Source organism: Sebastes umbrosus, chromosome 19 (assembly GCF_015220745.1).
Source record: "Sebastes umbrosus isolate fSebUmb1 chromosome 19, fSebUmb1.pri, whole genome shotgun sequence".
NCBI lineage: Eukaryota > Metazoa > Chordata > Actinopteri > Perciformes > Sebastidae > Sebastes > Sebastes umbrosus.
Genome location: NC_051287.1, coordinates 21,304,723 through 21,324,709, shown reverse-complemented (window position 1 = coordinate 21,324,709; position 19,987 = coordinate 21,304,723). Strand labels below are relative to the sequence as shown.

Below are 19,987 nucleotides of genomic sequence, written 5' to 3'. Positions count from 1 at the left end.
TATTGATTGATATTTGATCAGCGCTGCCTAGTTTGACCGTTTGATCGGAGTTCGCGAGTGATTGACAGCTGCTCAGAGACGGCAGCCTCAAGCTCGGCTCTGATTGGTTGTTTTCCTCTGGTCTGTGATATATTGCAGATGCCGTTAGGAGCACCGGAGACACATGATTTTTTTTTAGATTCTGTCTCATGCACTACTGTCAGGATAAAGTAACCGTTTTATAAAAATAACTATTTTTTTAAAATCATATTTGCTCCAATTCTACGCACTGCAGCTTGAAATCTGTTTAAAAAAAACCAAATTGAAAATATAAAAAATGGATAAACACATCAAATGTAACTGAATGCGGTATTGATGCAGGGAATTACGCTGGATATTTTTCTGTGGCGCTTCATGACCTTATCTGTGTGAAAGCTGGCACAGTGAGGTGCATGGCGACAAGCTGTCAGTGGGGCAAAAACATTCCCGACGAATCCTTTTGGCAAGAGCAAAGATTGAGGGCTGAGCCACATGAAATAAGACAGAAAGTGAAACAGACATTTGTGAGTCTGTCATTGCTGTCTGGCTGTACGAGGAAGATAAGGAGAAAGAAAAACCTGAATCAGAACAGGACTGCAAATCTCTGTTTTGTCTGTTCTGTCTCTCTGAATTCAGAGACAGAGGGATGGAGAGCAATGCAAAGGAGTCACTCTGACAAACTATATATGTATAATCCCCTATGTATAACATTTTAATGTGATTATATGACCTTTAAAATGATTTTTTTGTAGGCTTAAATATTCTAAAAATGTCTTGCTTTAGAAGGCCCTTGCAGTTAAAGTGCCAACATTATTAATTCATGTAAATAAATGTCACATTCCACATATCCAGCCCAATAGCACATGGCCACTATGAGATACGTGCCTGTTTACTTGAACTCAGGTATGTGTTAATCTGATAAATAACACAGCCAACAGAGAACTAACTGTGTGCCTCTCTAGCCCTCTCCCTGTGGCACCTTTCAGCAGCCGTTTCATAAAAAGGCCTCTGGGGAAATACGTCAGGGCACATAGTGCATCTGTTCATGTATGAGTAGACACTTGTGTCTTAGTACTGCTAATAATGACCCTTGACTGATGCCTTTCAGCAAATATTTACCCCGACCACCTTGAGGTCTCGTGGCAGGGATTGCTGGATTTAAAGAGCGGCCTTCACACAAAATAAAATACATAATTCTCAGTTTCACAATCTATTTAACTAAGGCGATCTTGGGAAAATCCAATAATCTGAGCTCATTAACGGAATACCTCTGTTTTTATAGAGCTCGTAATCTTAAATGGCTTAGCGTCAGGTATTAAACCTGTGATAAATGTTATGGCAGAGCAGTAGTGATGTGAAAGAATGGGGCTGCCCTCTGTAGGCTAAAAGAAGCAACTACACAAAATCAATTTTGCAAAACTACAACCATTTAGGTGGCAGTAAATAACAGAAGTGTTCCTCTACCTGGTGGACCTCCAGCCTGGAAAACAGGCTTGTTCTGGGCCGCTGGGCTCTTGTATGTGGAAGCAGGGACGACGTTGCCATTCCTGGGTGATGCTGCAGATTTGGAAAATGTTTTGGCTGCAGGCGAGGTGTACGCAGCGGGAGTGGTTTGGTCAACTGCCTCACTAGGAAAGAGATGTACATATTTTATATTTTTCCTAAATCACTACAACACACATATATATTTGTACATACATATACTGTATTTGTTCATCTTCTCTGACCTTTCTTTTTTTTTGTGGAAACACCCATCATGGTCACAGCTTTTCTCTCCTATGTGGTGTGGTATTTATATATCATGTTGCTACGATTTAAACAATTTTCTGTGTAACACTTCATTTTAGAGGTCTGCAAAATTCATGCTAAATAGCTGATCATTAGCAAGTAACCTATTTGAAATTTCTTTGGAATTACTGCCAAATTACAACTAATTACTATCAAAAATTACTTTATTATAAACATTATTTAATAATTATATTACTAATTTATTATAAACATTATTTAATAATTATATTACTAATTTATTTAATACATTTCCAGGAAAAGAATACAAAGTTAATTGATATGCTTTATTTCCATGTCTGCTGATAAATAGATAATAATTAGCAAATAACTTATTTGAAATATTTTAACAATTATATGCTATTTTATATTTATTTATTTATTTATATTTATTTTATAATAAAGTAATTTTTGATACATTTTGAGTTAAATATTGGGGTAATTTGACAGTACTTCCAAAGAAACTTCAAATAGGTTACTTGCTAATTATCACCTCATTACCATGATATTTGCTGACCTGTAAAATGAAGTGTTACCGTTTTCTGTACAGACCGTGGAAAAAGCTTGAATAAGAAAGAAATCTAAGAGTGGGACTGTGCCACCAGTTGAACTGAACCTCCAGTACAGACTAACTAAATGCTTAGTGTGAGCTGGTCAACTGCAGGTACAAACGTTTACAATCAGCTGGTCGGATCTCAGTGACACATGGTAACAATCAGGGCAATTATGGGGCGCTTTCCAATAAGGATATGCACTGCTGCCCACTGTCCACATGGTTTGTCAATTACTGACATGAGGAAACAATTACAGGTGGTGATGTATCTGCTCTACACGTAGCTATAAGCTCACCCCACAATCATTTCTGGAGGTATAATTTTAGCTGTGGTTATTGCTTTTATTCTCCTGAAACAGCAGAGACGGAGACACTTTGGTGGTTTCTTTTCCCGTGGCAGCGCAAAATGTTAAGAGCCACAATATATTTTAGTAGAAAATGAGAAACACCGGTGTTCCTAGTCCCCACTCCTTGTTAAGTTTCACAGCTTTCATTTCAAGTTCAGCTGATTAGCTTGGCAAGCTACTTATTCAATACAATGTTTACTGATTTAATACAGTTTGGTAATCTGCTTCTCTAATTATACAATATTTGATTAAATCTTAAATACTTTTCACGCCATCCGTGGGGGACATATAGGTGTAACAGGGCTCAGAAAATCCAAAAAAACCTGACAAAGACAAGTTCATCCATCATGTAGGCTCTGTTGCTGCTCAGATAGACCAGTTGAGCAAAGGATTTGCACCAACAGGTTAATAATTTCTAACCCTGAAGCTGTTTGGGTTTGCATGTTACTAACAACAGAGCCTGTCAACCAAGGATTTATGGTTTTATATCTCATCATGTTTTGGATCCTGACTCATGTGTTTTCTTTCCCTTATCCCGCCTGTTAGGTGTTTCTGTCTGATTGACATGAGAATCAGGACTTTAGGAATGAAATGCAATCGCCTGCTGGTTTGATATCTCACGTCTGTGGCCTAAAATTCCAATGATGACTAACCTGAGCTCTTTTAATGGAAAACAGATCATAGTAATAACAACACAACCAAAATAAATATAAAAAAAGGTTCTCATGGTTGTTGGTGCTTATAGAGAACTATTACCGATAACAGAACTGACTCATATTGGATTGTAATAAGTACACTAAACACATGTTTTAACCCTCTACTCTTCATGCACAACTGATTCCTTCATATCAAACTTTTTTCTGCCCGGCAAGAAGAAAAAGAAGAAGCGAAAGATTAAGAAATAAGCAACAGCAGAAAAGAAAGAAAAAGAGTTTATTGAGGTAAAATCATCCAAAGCTGACAAATGGATCTACTTTGGTTAGTGTAGAAAATAGAGGAAAAAGACAAAGACATGCTCAGAAAAATTTAATATAAGATTACAGAAAGTGTGCAGAGGAGTGGAGGCTCGGAAATAAACCATATGCTGCAAAGAAGAATGCATGCTGTAATGTTGCACACATCCATATTTACTTGCATGCATGCATTTCATTTACATTTTGAAACATAGCTACATATAGCAAGATAATATGTACCTTAAAACAATTTTTACACAAAGAGTTTGTTTGTTTGTGCATAAAAAACATTCTCTTTTCACTTTTTACTCTTGTTGTTTTAACTTTGGGACATTGAAGAAGTCCTTATATAGTGTGCCAGATAAAGGCTGGAACTATTATTATTATTCTTGGTATGCAGAAAGGAGGCAATGCACATAATGATGCTCAAAAATAAATAAAACGTGAAACAAGACAAGACAAAACCGTGCCTACAGCACGTTTAGCACACCCGCCGAAACACCATGATGCCAATCTCTCAGCTTGTTGTACATGACTCCTATAACTTCTGGGTCCAGTTTGTTCGTTCTGATTTTCCCCATAGGACAGGATTAAAAGAGAGAAAGAAAAAAAAGGAGAGAGAAGGGGAAAGTTGGAAAGGTTAGAAGAAAAGTCAAAGATAACACAAGAGAGACCACATGGATAAATGAAGGGGAAAATAGGCACCAAAAAGTAGCACAGTTGGAGATGAATATGAAACGAGAGACTTGCAGATGTGTATTTGAATTATAAGCCAAGGCAGATGTGTAATATGCCCTAAAAAATCTCACGAACAGAAGGAGAGCAGGAATCTCCTTCTGGCAGGGCTGCTAATATTACCCACAATACCACTTCATTACCCACAGGTTCCAGTGAGTGACACACTGATTGGTTGAAAAAACTGGTCCTGGAGGGCAGACTGTGTTTACTGCAGATCAAATTGACTTTAAGACTGAGGAGAGCAGTAGCAATCACAGCCTAAGCTGAGTCTACGTCTGTCTCCACTCAACCGTCTTCCTCTCAAAGCGCTTTCTCCAAATTAAGCTTTAAATTAAGCGTGATACTGCGGGACGATGAGATCAGGAAATCAGTGCTTAACTCTGAATCACTGGCTCCTAGACATGCTAACATGAGTACTTTGAGGGCCAATTCTGAATGTGAAACCTCCATGATCAAGAAATTATTATTATTATAAAATGGATTGCCTTTCACTCGGTAACATACAAAAATACTCAAAAGACGGAGAGGGAATGAACACTCACAACCACATACCAAATGAAATGAAATTAAAAACCACCAACCACTTACTTCTTTCCACTGTTGTCTGGAGCTTGCTCTGCAACAGAGAAGAAGAAAAAAACACCAATGAAAATAGAGTAAAACAACGACGCTGCTACTGGTTGCAGCTCTATATCTGCTCCAACTTGTTCTAGGTTCATCTTGTCAGTGTTAAGAACTGAATGAGCGAATGAGTGTAATCTCTGCAAACCAGGAAGAAGTGGAAGAAGTACTCGGATCTTTTACTTAAGTAAAAGTACCAATACCACGATGTATAAGAACTCCAACACAAGTAAAAGTCATTCATTTAAAATCTTACTGAAGTAAAAGTACAGAAGTATCATATTCAAAATGTAATTAAAGTATCAAAAGTGGAGAGGAGGTCGTGTTGCTCTGGCTCTATCTATTTGGCATGGAGAGGAGGTTGTGTTGCTCCGACTCTATCTATTTGGCGTGGAGAGGAGGTTGTGTTGCTCTGACTCTATCTATTTGGCATGGAAAGGAGATTTTGTTGCTCTGGCTCTATCTATTTGGCGTGGAGAGGAGGTTGTGTTGCTCTGGCTCTATCTATTTGGCATGGAGAGGAGGTTGTGTTGCTCCGGCTCTATCTATTTGGCGTGGAGAGGAGGTTGTGTTGCTCTGACTCTATCTATTTGGCATGGAAATTAGGTTGTGTTGCTCTGGCTCTATCTATTTGGCATGGAGAGGAGGTTGTGTTTCTCTGGCTCTATCTATTTGGCGTGGAGAGGAGGTTGTGTTGTTCTGGCTCTATCTATTTGGCATGGAGAGGAGGTCGTGTTGCTCTGGCTCTATCTATTTGGCGTGGAGAGGAGGTTGTGTTGTTCTGGCTCTATCTATTTGGCATGGAGAGGAGGTCGTGTTGCTCCGGCTCTATCTATTTGGCGTGGAGAGGAGGTTGTGTTGTTCTGGCTCTATCTATTTGGCATGGAGAGAAGGTTGTGTTGCTCTGGCTCTATCTATTTGGCATGGAGAGGAGGTTGTATTGCTCTGGCTCTATCTATTTGGCATGGAGAGGAAGTTCTGTTGCTCTGGCTCTATCTATTTGGCAACGCCGGGAAGCTGCTTGACATCCTCCTGGATCCACCTTCTCAAATATGTTCACATTATATGTATTAATTTTTGTCATATGGATTGTCTATGTTGTATTTTCATTATGTTATTACTCTTTACACACAAAATCTATTGCACGTCTGTCCGTCCTGGAAGGGGGATCTCCCCTCTGTGGCTCTTCCTGAGGTTTCTTCCACTTTTTGTTTTTTCCCTGTTAAAAGGGGAATTTTGGGGGGAGTTTTTCCTTATCCGATGAGAGGGTCGCACTGTAAAGCACAGAGGGTGTCGTATCCTGCACAGACTGTAGAGCCCCGTGAGGCAAATTTGTGATTTTGGGCTATACAAATAAAATTGACTTGACTTGAAAAGTAAAAGTACTTGTTTTGCAAGTTATATATTATTATATTTATATTATATCAGTAGTTTAGTTCAGTGGTTCACAACCCTAAGGTCAGACTCCACAGGGTCACAAAATAAATCTGAGGTGGTCGTCAGATAATTAATCAGGTAGAAAAGAAAAAAAACAAAGTTCTGCTTCAAAAATTTCTATTTTTTATTTTGGGCTTTTCTCTAATATTTGATTTTTTGTGAAATGCTGGAGAATTTGATCTCTTTGGAATTCAAACAGTTATTTAAATGAAACTATTTAAAAATTTTGGGGGGCCAAACTAGATCAGCCACTGGTTTAATTCTTAACAAATTGTATTTTATAAACTGAATATATTTTTGTTTTTTGTAACTAGTAATTATATTTTTCTTACATTAATCTAGTGGAGTAGAAGTATAAAGTAGCAGGAAATGGAAATACTAAAGTAAACCACAAGTACCTCAAAATTATACTTAAGTGCAGTATTTAAGTAAAAGTACTTAGTTACTTTCCACCACTGCTGCAAACTAGACCCTATTAGGACTTCCTGGACCTCCCCCCCCAATTGTTCACAGCTGCAGAAACACCAGGCACACTGAATACACATCAAATGTTCAAAGCACATCACATATTCCAGCACACCAGTCTGGTAACATCATTGGTCAAAAAGAGAGAGAACGAGACAGACAAATCTCTCATCTTACTTCGTTTCTAATAACTGAGTTACTGTAAATGACATTTTGCATCGGTTAAGCAGATCCACACACACATCCACACAACCTCTATGGATGGAGGGAGACACAAAGCCGCAGCCTGCTCGTGTTACCATCAATGTCACTTATAGTCAAAACAGTAATATAAAAAAATAAATAAATCATACAGTGATGAAAGCCGTCTTAAAGTACTCTGACTAAAGAGAGTATATCGCTGTAATCTAAAGAGGCAATGACGTTTTGATGAAAAGAAATATGATCATAAAGCGGTGACATAATTAAAGTCGTGTGGAAGCTTCCTAGGAAAATATGTGGCAGAGGATTACCCTAAAATTGGTCAGCTTAGATAAATCTGTCATGTATTCCGGCCCTAAAGTGGTTTGATGGTTTGATAGAAGTGGTTTTGATCTAAAAGGAACTGACAGAAATACAAAGCTGAGCCTTAAAATATTCCTAATAATTCCTAGAATTAAAAAATTCAGCCAGTTTCACCACTTAAAACAAACATGCACTGTAATAAGCAGTGGTGGAATGTAACTAAGTACATTTACTCAAGTACTGTACTTAAGTACAATTTTTAGGTACTTGTACTTTACTTGAGTATTACCATTTTATGCTACTTTATACTTCTATAGCACTACATTTTGGATACCAATATTGTACTTTTTACTCCACTACATTTATTAGACAACATTAGTTACTATTTACTTTACAGATTTAAATTATTCATTTTAAATTAACTAATAAGTATGATGTATTACTATAGGTTAAGCAACCCATCAGTAAATAAAGTAGTTGAAATTAGTAAAAAATTAATAATAATAATAATTTACCAGCTGCAACATTAGTGATGAACACATTAATCCATCAATAATTACAATCCAGTGATATAATATATATGATTATGAAATTCTGCATAATGAGTACTTTTACTTTTGGTACTTGAAGTACATTTTGATGCTAAAACCTTTGTACTTTTATTTAAGTAAAATGATGAATGCAGGACTTTTACTTGTAACAGAGTATTCTTACACTGTGATATTACTACTTTTGCTGAAGTAAGAGATCTGAGTACTTCTTCTCTGCAGAGTGAGGTTGGTACACACCATTCTCAGTGCCGGTGAGCTGAGCCAGGATACGGAAGGAGCGGGACTGGGAGGTGCCGGTTCTTGGGTGCCAGTCCTCCGTGTCCTCGATCAGACGCTTCTTGCTTGCGTCATTCGGTGAGGATGCATGATCCTCTGCCTCCACATTAGGTTTCCTGTACAGTCAGATCAACCAAGATGATGTTACAGACATGGAAGGCAACATGTGACTGACTTAACTTTACAATCATTTGTGCAATAATTCAACTGTGCAATACTCTGTCATGATTACTGCATTTGTACTGTACATTTCAAGAAATATTCTTATTTAATTCTTATTTATACCATTCTGGCATTTATATTTAACACACTTAATAGATCCCACTTCTCAGCATTTCGTATTTATTTTACTTGCACTCTGGTTATTTATTATATATTGCACGTCTTAATGCAAATATTTGTACATATTTCTTATTTTCTCATTTCTTATTTTCAATTTTATTAATACTTACTTATATTTCTTTACATATATTGTGTTTATATTGTAGCATTATGTACATAGTGTAGCATTATGTACATAATTTACATGTTACATACTCCTTTATTTCTATTTTCTTACATTTCTTTATGTTTATATAAGAGCAAATGTAACGCGAACACTGTGACCAGATGAAGATCAATGAAGTATTTCTGATCTGATTGTGAGATCATCACTGCTAAAATCAACTGTTACAACAATGTTCAAGTTCATACACACACACACACATGCAAGCTCACAAACAACTGACTTTCCCAACCAACACACACAGTAGACGTATTATTGTACTATGCAATGGGTGCTCATCATTCAATCAAGGGTGCAGCTTATAGATACATGTTTCACATTATATTATAACCCAGCTGCTGTTAGATTTCACAGTTACCTCCTAGGTCTAGCTGGAGGTGGAGTTCTGCAGGCGAGCAATGAGAAAGTAGCGGAGGGAAAAATGCACAAAGGTAGAAAAGATCACAAATTCAAAAGTCACATTAAGTGCTACAGTAAACTGTACAACACTGGGCTGTTTATAAGTCAAGAAACTGTTCTGACCTATGCTTACTTAAAGGTCCCATATTATGTTCGTTTTCAGGTTCATACTTGTATTTTGTGTTTCTACTAGAACATGTTTACATGCTGTAATGTTAAAAAAAACTCTTTATTTTCCTCATACTGTCGGCCTGAATATGCCTGTATTCACCCTCTGTCTGAAACGCTCCGTTTTAGCACATTTTGACGGAATTGCAACAGAATTGTATTGCTAGGCAACAGTTTGGGTCCATGTTTACTTCCTGTCAGCTGATGACATTCACATTACACTGCAACCAGGAATAAACTGGGACATATTTAGAATGTTTACGTTTAAAATTGTGTCAAGGGGTCTAAATGTTGTATATTCGTGACATCACCAATGGGCAGAAAATGGTGACAGCTTGTTTCAAACGCAGAGTTTCTGAATCCAGGCTGTGTGTATTTCCGTGTGGATTGAGTGTTTCGATACGTTCACAGTATTTATATAGGACTTAAGCCAGCTTTATAATAAAAAAAAAATGAAAATCTCACTTTTTTATAATATGGGACCTTTAAGTCTTCTCTGAGGCTCACTATTAGAAAGGAAAACCACAGAGTAGAGGAGTAGAGGTCAGACAGATAATACAACTATGTGCATTTTCCTTAAATACTCAAATAAATAAATAAATAATTGATAAAGCAATTAGATTTATCATACTAAAATGGTGAAATTAAACACACCATCTGCATGTTAACAACAGTGAGTGTTTGAGAGATGAGAGGGACAGTGACCACATCTCACCACAAGGTGGAAGTAATGTGCTTTGAAAAATAAAGGTTTTCTTCCTAAAATAATTTGAGGGTACTCTAGAGTGCAATAATATTTATGTTAAAGAGTTTACATGCACAGTTTAGTTCAAGAGCTTGTTTCAAGCTGTGAGTCAATTCAATGTCAAAAGTCCAAGTATGTGCAATTTTTCAATCTCTGTGTGTGTGTGTGTGTGTGTGTGTGTGTGTGTGTGTCAGGTGAGTCGAGGTGAAGGATGATGAAAGACAGCCCAAGTCAGTCTATTCTTAGCCAAAGCAGAATATAGTTGGCAGTGATTTGTGTGGCCTTGGGTAAACACACTGACAAAAGTAGCAGATGGAGCTAGACAGATGCAGAGCTGGCTGACTTGAGCAGCCGTGTGTGTGTGCTGCTGACAGGCCTGGTTGTAAATGCAGTATTATCTAACACAGAGCCCTGATGAAGGGACAGTATGAGCTGACCCCCCCGCTGGGTGTCCCGTGGCGCCTCAGAGATGGATTATTTACGGGGGGTTTCGCAGCTTGTTTGGACCTTGAAATAATAAATAATAAATACTGGAAGTAGATGAGCATGGATTGGGAGGTTTGTGAGGGGTTAGCTCAAAGAGGTGCAATAGCATGCCTTTGGTAATCATAAACCAGAGAGACGTGAAGGCTGTAATCACATTCCGCGTGGTTAGAAAAAGCTACTGCAGCAGATGTATTATCATTCACAGCACTAACTTGGTGTCTGTCTCTTCTTCCTCCTGCGGGCAAAGAAGGGGCAAATGGGGAAAAGGATTGAAGCAAAGACGAGAGCATGAATAGAGCAGTTTGAGAAATGGAGCTTAGTCCGAAACCCTTTAAGTGAAAGGCCCTTCTGAGAGTATGCGCATTAGGAAAACCACAAACAAAGCATGCTGGTCAGGACACACACATGCTGCAAGAAATACACTCCACCTCTGTATAAGATGACAGTCAGAATTTTCTCACTACTGTTCATTTAAAACAGTAGGTTGTAGGTTTCAAAGATGTATTTAAACCTGCAGTAGGCAGAATGTTTTTGGCATCATTGTACAAAAAATCCATAATAACCTTTCATCATATTGTAATTCAAGTGTTCTGAGAGATAACTAGACTTCTGCACCTCCTCATGGCTCTGTTTTCAGGCTTCAAAAAAATCTAGCTCATGACAGGAGACTTTGGCCAATCACAGGTCATTACAGAGAGAGAGCGTTCCTATTGGCTGTGCTCTGGCTGGTGGGCGGTGCTTGGTATTTCCTCAACTGATCTCAACATGGCTCACAAACTTCCTCATTTTACAGCTAAACAGTACACTACAAGATGTCTCTGAAAAAATTTGAGGCGAGAAATAGGCATTACAGTAACAGAATATTGATTCATATTTGATCAGCGCTGCCTAGTTTGACCGTCTGATCGGAGTTTGAGTGATTGACAGCTGCGCATAGATGGCAGCTGGACGGCACACTCCAGATCAGCTCTGATTGGTTGTTTTACTCCAGTATGTGAAACCTTGCAGATGCCGTTAGGAGCACCGCAGGACAACGGAGGCACATGTTTTTTTGGTTTTTTTTTAGATTACCTGTCTCATGCACTGCTGTCAGGATATAGTGACCGTTTTTATAAAAATATATTTTTTTTAAACATATTTGCTCCATTTCTACCAACTGAAGCTTTAAGTGTAAAGCCACTTGCTCACTTAAAGCCAATAAAAACAGATCTCTATGACCTATTTTGTTCAGGTGACAGAGAGTAAAGAATGAGTGGCAAAACACTCAAACCTAGCTCAGTCTACTGTAACCCAACCAGTGATCCAAAACCTGCTGATGAAGCCAAACTTAGCTCCGTCCCCGGTCCCTAGAAGGCCCAGAGCTGCCAGAAGTCTGGCTAATTAGAAACAAGTGTTGCACCAGCAGTGCCTGTTGGGCAGACTGCGTGTGCTTGGCAGTGCTGCGAACCACACTGTCAATTATAGATGCAGTAGGCAGGCGGTAGCATCAGTTAGCAGGTTGTCTAGACTCTCTAGTTGCCCTGTAGAAGATTCAAACAAGATGTGCTGCGGATTTTCCTGGTATGCAGCTGTGTGAAAACATACAGTAAGTGATGGGGCTGTTTCAGTGTTAGCTTTCCAAATGAGACACATATCTTGGGGTGAAATCGAGAACGAGATTTAGGAAGAGCAGAGCGGAATATTTTATTTTCTTCTAGGCAGCAAAAAATGTCCACTAATCTGTGGCTTCTATGAACCACAACTCCTTCTGGATCTGCTAACTAAAGCGCTAAATCATTCTATGATATGTTGCACTGACAGCAACATTAAAGAAATAATATAGTAACCTATGGAAGTTTTTATTGGACTTTATTAGTTGTAATCCACAGAAGACATTCCACAAATGTGTACCATGACCTGCAAATATTTCACTATCCACAAACATGTATTTTTGTATTTGTGTTGTGTAAAAGTCACATCCACAAAAATAATACAGGGTGATTTGCAAATACACATAACTTACTCTGTAAATACGTATTTTAAGGTTTACATGTAAAGTGATATCTACACATTTGTGCATCTATTTCGCATTTGCAGATCGCTTCCTGTGCATTTGTGGAATGTCTTCTGTTGGTTACAACTAATAAAGTCCAATAAAAACTTCCATAGTAACCGGGGTTTGTTGAATGGTACCTACCCATTGAAGTTCTCTGACAGCCCCTGGCTCTCCAACAGACCTCGTCTCTGTCCCATGACCACCTCACAAGCATTGTTGTTGGAGTAGAGGTTGATAGGTGTGTTATAGACGGAGGGCTGCGGGACATTAGGGTTGGAGGAGGGGGCTGTCACTCTGGCTGGAGAGGAGGAGTTAGATGAGGAGGAAGAGGCAGACGGGGAGGTGAAGGCGGAGGTGGAGCGACCAGGGCTGGGCCTGGGAGCTGAGTCCGGAGCGGGGATGCTGGACTTCAGCAGAAACGGAGGCTGTGGCGGTTGAGAAGGGGCAGCCGGCTTGAAAGCGGATGACTGTGAGGGAATGGAGGGGGCGGCCGGGGAGGAAGCTGTGACCACACTGCTGTCCCCCCCCCCAAAAGGCCGGGCCGTCTTGTTGTATGCAGCACTGGGCTGACTCAACGGCTTGGTGTATGCGGTGCTCGGAGCAGGGTGAGTGATTGGGACAGGCTTAATGATTTCTTGAGGCTCGTCCTGGATAAAAGGCGGAGACACACAGCGTGCACAGCAAATCCACAATAAACTCATGCAGCATTCTCAAAAGCACTGCACAAAAACAACCACGTCAAAATCAAAGGTGTTTTCACATTATGAATAAAGAAAGTCATGCCTGTGCCATAAGAGGTGCTATAAAATGTGGCCTCTCAGGTCAGCTATGCATGCCAAGCCAATCTGTGCTCTGACATAATCTCAGAAGGGCAAAATAAGCATGCTCACCTTTAATAAACTGGTATAATATTTTATAAACAACATGGAATTCAGGTGAACTTTAGTATTTATGTGAATATTTTTATTTCATACCTTGGGTACGTCATCTTTAGGGGCACTGGAGGGTCTGTGAAGACAGAAAGGAAATCATAAAAACGCTGCACACCCATCTCTAACGCATCTTCAACTACACTTCTGTGTACATTGAAAGTTATATTTTGAAAGGATCTACCGGAAGTGTGAGAATGCTATAATGTCTGCATTGATGCTACTTTGACTAATATCACAGTTCCTTGCTGTCACCACTAGAGGGCAACAAACACGTGTGATTTTAAATAAACAGATTAACATCTCCTAGCATCAATGTAGAGGTAGACTCAGGAACTGATAATGCTTTAAAAATATCAACATATACATAACATTATTTAGGTTAAATAACTGGTAAATAAAAATGGCCTGTTGCTAACTTAACCTGTGTATTAAAATCAGGAGTTTTAATGCCCTCCAGTGGTCACAGGTAGGAACTGCATCATAGGATTTGTCCAGTTAGCGCCATTGCAGACTTTAGTAGGAATAATACAGCTATCAATACTGATTATATTCTTTAGACGTATCAATACGACATTTAAATGTTTATAATTGTATCTGTACTGCTAATGTATACTTTGTTATAAATCAATAAAGCACCTAAGCATTAGCATTTCCTCAGTCTCGCTCATGCTAAGAGGTGTTTATCTGTTTATTTAAAATCACGTGTTTGCTGCCCTCTAGTGGTGACAGCACAGAACTGCAACTTTAAATTAGTCAAAATGGCATCAATGCAGACATTATAGCATACTCACACTTCCGGTAAAACATTTCAAAATAAAACTTACACAGAGGTTAAACATTGATTTAATTTTTCTTCTATTTTTTTTATCACAGATATTTAATTTGATCTTGGAGGTCAGAGCACCCTTAAAACACCCCCCAAAAAGGGAGAAATTTCTAAATGAAACTGCATTGGTGTGTAATAATGACTTAACTTTAAAATTGATAAAAAATAAAGAAATAAATGTTCCCAGTGATGGATTACCTATCTCAAGCAAGATTCAAGCTCTGGAAGTGGACTTTTATCTTGCGTAACAATAAGTAGGCATATATGTAACTTGTAGGTAAGGTGATAAAACATGCAAAACTGCCAGTATGTGTGAACACGCTGTACTGTAGGGTGTGTGTGTGCAGACTGGTGTTGAAGTGTGACATCTGATTTACACTTATGATTGAAGCAGCTGCCACAGTTATATCACCTATGGGAGAGGAGGGTGGTCTGTTTGTCTGAGCTCTTGAAATGTTCGGGATAAAAAATGGCAAATATCCAACACACCTTTCATTCCCTCCTTTTGTGTCATTCTTATTACTTGCAGCACAATATCAAAAATAAAAAAACACATATTAGGATGTATTGTGTATTAATGCATATCATTAATTCATGTGTAAAACCATATACCCCCCCTTCATCTCACACCAGGCACTTGTGAGTCCCTGTCTGGTAACTTAAGATGCTTAAAAGTGACGCATTAAAACTCAAACTAAAACAGATTCCTTTGTTAACAATGTGTGCTGTATTTAGTCTGGACATGCAGACAATGTTTCCATAATTACTCATTAAAAACAAAATACAAAAAGACAGTGAGTCAGCAGGTGAGGCTCCGGACCAGGAGCTACAGTATGTCCGCTGCCGTCCTTCCTTTCTCGCCATATTAGGAAAAAACAGTCAACAACCTCTCAAGCATTTCCTTTCTGACTGAGCCGAGACGCAACAACTGGGCTTGGCATCATCAGGTTATTGAAGAGCCCCACCCTCCAACAGATGTCGATGTCATCATCTGTGCCCATACTTGCATTTACACTTTCCACTACGCAGCGAATATACAGTATGCTTATTTTCCAGTGTACTGGTATTATTGGAGCTGCTTATGGAGAAGCTGCAGGCTATGCCAAGGAAAGCAGTAAAAAAGGTCTAGAGATCAAACAGCACATTCCAGTACAAATGTGGACCCAGTCTACAATGAGGCAGTGTGTATCTGCCATCAGAGGTCCAGAGAGGGGCAGCTGGGCGGATTCACTCCCTATCATTCTCTTCCCAGAGTGAAACTGAACAAACACTGTGAACATCTGTTGAGCTCAGCCCCTCTGGGCTGTCCCGCTCCCTGCCTGGCTGGACCTGCTTTTGTTCTGCTGTGACAAAAAGACAAACAGTGGATGAGTGTGTGGCCGCACGAGCGGAGCATGTGTTTACTTTTTGGTGTCCAAGTGTACTTGTACATGGTTAATCTCAAAATAACTGGATCAAGGCTCCAACTGCTGGTGTGTCATTCTGATGGAAGGCGTCTTACGTAAACATTTTATATAAACTGGGAAAAAAAAGTTCGGAAACTTGTGTTTGGTCAATTATTTCTCTGTTGTTAAAATGCTAATTGTAATACTTTGACCCTGCCATCCAACTATCGCAGACAGTATCCATTGTCTGTGTTGTCGACACCAGCGCAAACGGACCTGACGGTGAAGGGCAGTCATTGCAGGCTTCCTGGTAGCCTTATGAGAATACACTGTTTACCATTGGCAGAGCATTTTGGCCAATTTTTCCTGGGCGTTACCCACATAATCAGCTGTGCTGCTCATCCCACAAATGCATGATCCTTACAAGTTGGACATCATTGTGAAGGTAAATAAACAGGCTCTCCAATGATGTAAAATACAATGACCATTAGCATTGTAAAGACAGAGAAATAATCGACCAAACACAAGTGTCCGAACTTTCTTTTCCCAGTTTATTTAAAATAGAAAAGTGGATCCCTTCGTTGTACTTCCTGAAATCTGTAATGAAGTACTATATACTGTATGTTCCATGTATCAACTATTATTATTCTCAGGGTTATTCAAAAGGCTAGATTTTTAAAAGGCTAAAAATCTATCTCTATCGCCTTTTGAAGGCTAGACATTTAAAATAAATAAATTCTAATCCTGTTCTTTTTTTAATCATGTATTAAATAGTGATTATAGTAATGAAAAAGAACCAATAAAAGTATTGATAAAGAACCGAACCAATAAGGAGTATCGATAAGAGCAGTACTACAATACGTTATGATGTTATTTCGTTATATTGCCAATCGTCTGGACTTCTGACCTTGAATAAAAATCAGATGCGGACCTTTGAGTAAGAAGTTTGAGAAGCCCTATCGTAGGACATAGGACTTGGGATGTATACATGAATACCTACTAAAATGTATCATTTATATTAACCAATAGTTAGGAAAGACCATTAAGCATTTTATTAAAGCATATATTTGTCATTTTGTATATGTTACTGCAGCATATCTATTTTCATCTGTACTTTTCACTGATGTCATACATTAGTTTCTCTCTAACGAAGAACATGAAGAAAACAAGATATATATATAATAATTTACACTTAGCTGTGTTATGCTCTGTATTATGATGGATATGTATTCATCACACGATGTGATATTTTATGAGGTTAATTGAATTACCCATAAATACAAAAGATCTGCCGGTATGTCAAAGTACCACAGTTTGTGCTACTGTATGTGTTTATAATACAGAGAAACCCAGAACACACTTCAGTTGGTTCCCCCTAATCTAATCAGGATGAGTTCTTCTATTAGATTACAGATGCTGATATCTTACAGGATTTATTTATGGATCAAATTTAAAGACTATAACGATGTAAATAAACATTATCTTGAAAGCAAAAATGTACTTGGAAGGAAGAAACGTAGAATAAGAGAATGATGAACCTCGTCAACTGGAGGAATAAGCCTGAGGGCAAAGCAGACTGACACATTTCCACCCTGCCCGTCTCTTTGAGGGCCAAGAGAAACAGACTGGCATACGACATCTGACTGAATCCACACACACATCTAACATCTCACCAGCTACCAGACTCTCATATCCATTTCTTAACATGCAGGGAAAAGCCTTTAAATTTCCCATGTGCCGTTTTCACTTGACTTTCACGCACAGTTTCTTTTGGAAAAGTTCCATAGAAACATCTTTCTGACTCCAAGCATCTGTCACCGTCTTTCGCTGCGATATCTCAACATAGTTTTGTTCCCTCATTATATGAAAGCAGGCTGGGAGACAGAATTTGGTACAGATGATACAGAATTCACACGCTATCATTACAGCAATGTCATGCGCAGGTTACATTATTCCAAAACCTTGCTGAACAAGACCTGCCTTCTCGTGTGATAGATGTTAAAACTCAGTGGGAGACCTGGCAAACACACTGTTTTCTCACATGTACCGCTGCATGAAAATGTGAGCCAAAGCATGGAGAAGAAGGAAAACAAGGAGAGAGGAAAAAAAACATAGGAAAGCAAAACAAAAACTCCAACAGAGCGATGTGGAAAATAACTTTTCTGTCTGTTGTTGTGTTTTTCTGTGCAGCCAGCCTATCCGCTCGGTGGCAAAACTCACAGCTTGTGTCTGGCACATGGCCCTTCCTGTCATTACTGCTCCCTCATATTTCACCGAGAATGAGCATCCCGGAGGAGGGAATTTTCGTGCCTTTAAGTAGAGCTTGTGAGGACATTTCATTAGAAAGAGCCAGAACAGATGGTTTTAAAAGAAAGGGGCAGAGATTTAAAGCCGTGACAGCGCTAACAATGACAGATACGGGACGGCTATTTCCAGAGTTTATTACCATGTAACTGGGCAGCCTGTTGCTGCTGTCAGTTGCCTGGATACCTGCCCGTGTCTGTACACGTGTCGAGGAGGAACCCTATGTGCACTGGACATATCAGCCATCACATGCATCACAGTGACGGAGGGGCATTCATACCATTCATGTGCCTTGTCATGGGCTCTCTGGTCACGTGTGCTCGTCTTGGCAAGCAAATACTGGAATAAAGGTTAACCACAGGCTAGACGAATGCAATTGCATTTAGCAATCAAACCTGCATCAAGACCAGATCGATGAATAAAGAATTTAAGTGAGTTCTCCTCGAGGTCAGACCTCTAGCTGCAGCAAACCACCGCAGAATAAACTGCCACTCGAGTTAATATATCTTTTTAATGCAGGTCCAAGCGATGCAATAACAAGATCCCATCCTTTCTTACTTTTCTTCCGACCACCACACCACATCTGGCTGAGGCAGCCAGGAGTCAGTGGGGGCTCTGGGCTGTATTGGATTGTCCTTTACTTCACCCCATTATAGCCATTCCATAAGACTCGTTGGGTGTACATTGGCCATGTATATGAGAATATCTTGTAGATTAAACCCACAGCCGCCTTGCTGACTTGTGTTTAGTAAGTGGCCAAACATCTGTATCCTATACTAGAGCTACAGCATTGTGTGTGTGTGTGTGTGTGCGGGACAGTCCAACATGTGTATTTAAAATAAGATTGCAGTTTTAAATCAAAACGTAAAAGAAAGGAGGTTATGTAATCAAAAGAAGAGGTGTGTAGCAAGAGAAAGAGGATATCTCGAAAGTTGATGTATGTCATTTCCTCCGTTCATCTAGTGAAGGAACATTCAGTTAATGATCTGTTCTGTCAGGCAGCATTTCACCTGATGGATTGATACAATAGTAAACACTTTCCAAAAGCTTCAAGCTGTCCCATTTCCCCAGAAACAGCATGAGTCTGAAGCACATAAAGTGGAAAACACACTAAATCTGAACGAAACGCTCTCGTGCTGCGGGAGCTGACACAAATTCTTGTGTAAAACATCAGAAGACGGTGGGATCGCAGAGCTAGCTGTGTTGATACGTATTATCTTTGAGGTTTTGGAACCAGGTGCAGCCACCACAACCTCTGGGGAGTGGGCTTTCATTGCGCTGCGCTGCGTATTTCAATGACAACGAATAAACATCAATTATCATACTTTCCTAAGGCTACTTCCCACAGCCGCCCGCATGGTGGGACTGACTGTGAGCTGCTCAGCAACAGGATATCCAGGATGGTAGAACAAAAAGTACTCCTAAAATTCACAGGTCATATCAATTGCAAATACGAATATTAAAAGGACGGGCGATCGGAAAACATGATTTGATAAAATCACTGTCACAAGCTTAGAACAAACTGTACTGTATGCAACCTACGTGGAGCTGCTGAGGTAAATGTGCGTAGGACTGCATGTGGTGGTTGTTGGTGAAGTGGAACCCACTCCCAAACTGAAACCAGTCTGTTCATGGAAACTATGGTGTTAGCCAAACTTTGCGAGCTAAGCTGTCAGACGCTGTTTAGACACGTTTTCCTGAGACCACAATCTTGGAAAGGAAAACTTGTTTTCTCCCTCGGTCACAAAACACATGGCAGCTCTCTGCACAGTCAGACTCATCTTGACAGTTGACGACAGGATGGGGAGAGTACTTTCAAACCCCGAGTCCATTTCCTCTCTGAAAAAAAGTGTTTCCCCTTCTATAGCAACAAGGAAATAACTTAAACATATTGACATCAATGACTGTGAGTGCCTTTTTGGCTACACAATATACTGAAAGACTGCATGGTAGC

At 39.4% G+C, this 19,987-nt stretch overlaps 1 protein-coding gene across 5 annotated transcripts in view; it reads right to left on the bottom strand.

The window, feature by feature from the left end:
• Positions 1-19,987, bottom strand: part of pdlim5b (PDZ and LIM domain 5b) — a 48,003-nt gene that overhangs the window by 5,599 nt on the left and 22,417 nt on the right. For 2 of the 5 annotated variants that reach the window (XM_037752712.1, XM_037752713.1), the window contains exons 4-8: positions 13,561-13,594; positions 12,728-13,233; positions 8,210-8,364; positions 4,983-5,010; positions 1,483-1,646 (exon numbers count right to left, since the gene is read on the bottom strand). In XM_037752712.1, the coding sequence (XP_037608640.1) occupies positions 1,483-1,646; positions 4,983-5,010; positions 8,210-8,364; positions 12,728-13,233; positions 13,561-13,594 (887 nt within the window). Of the gene's footprint in view, positions 1-1,482; positions 1,647-4,982; positions 5,011-8,209; positions 8,365-9,111; positions 9,139-10,763; positions 10,787-12,727; positions 13,234-13,560; positions 13,595-19,987 lie in introns of all 5 variants that reach the window. The other 3 variants (XM_037752715.1, XM_037752714.1, XM_037752716.1) reach the window with 3 other exon arrangements.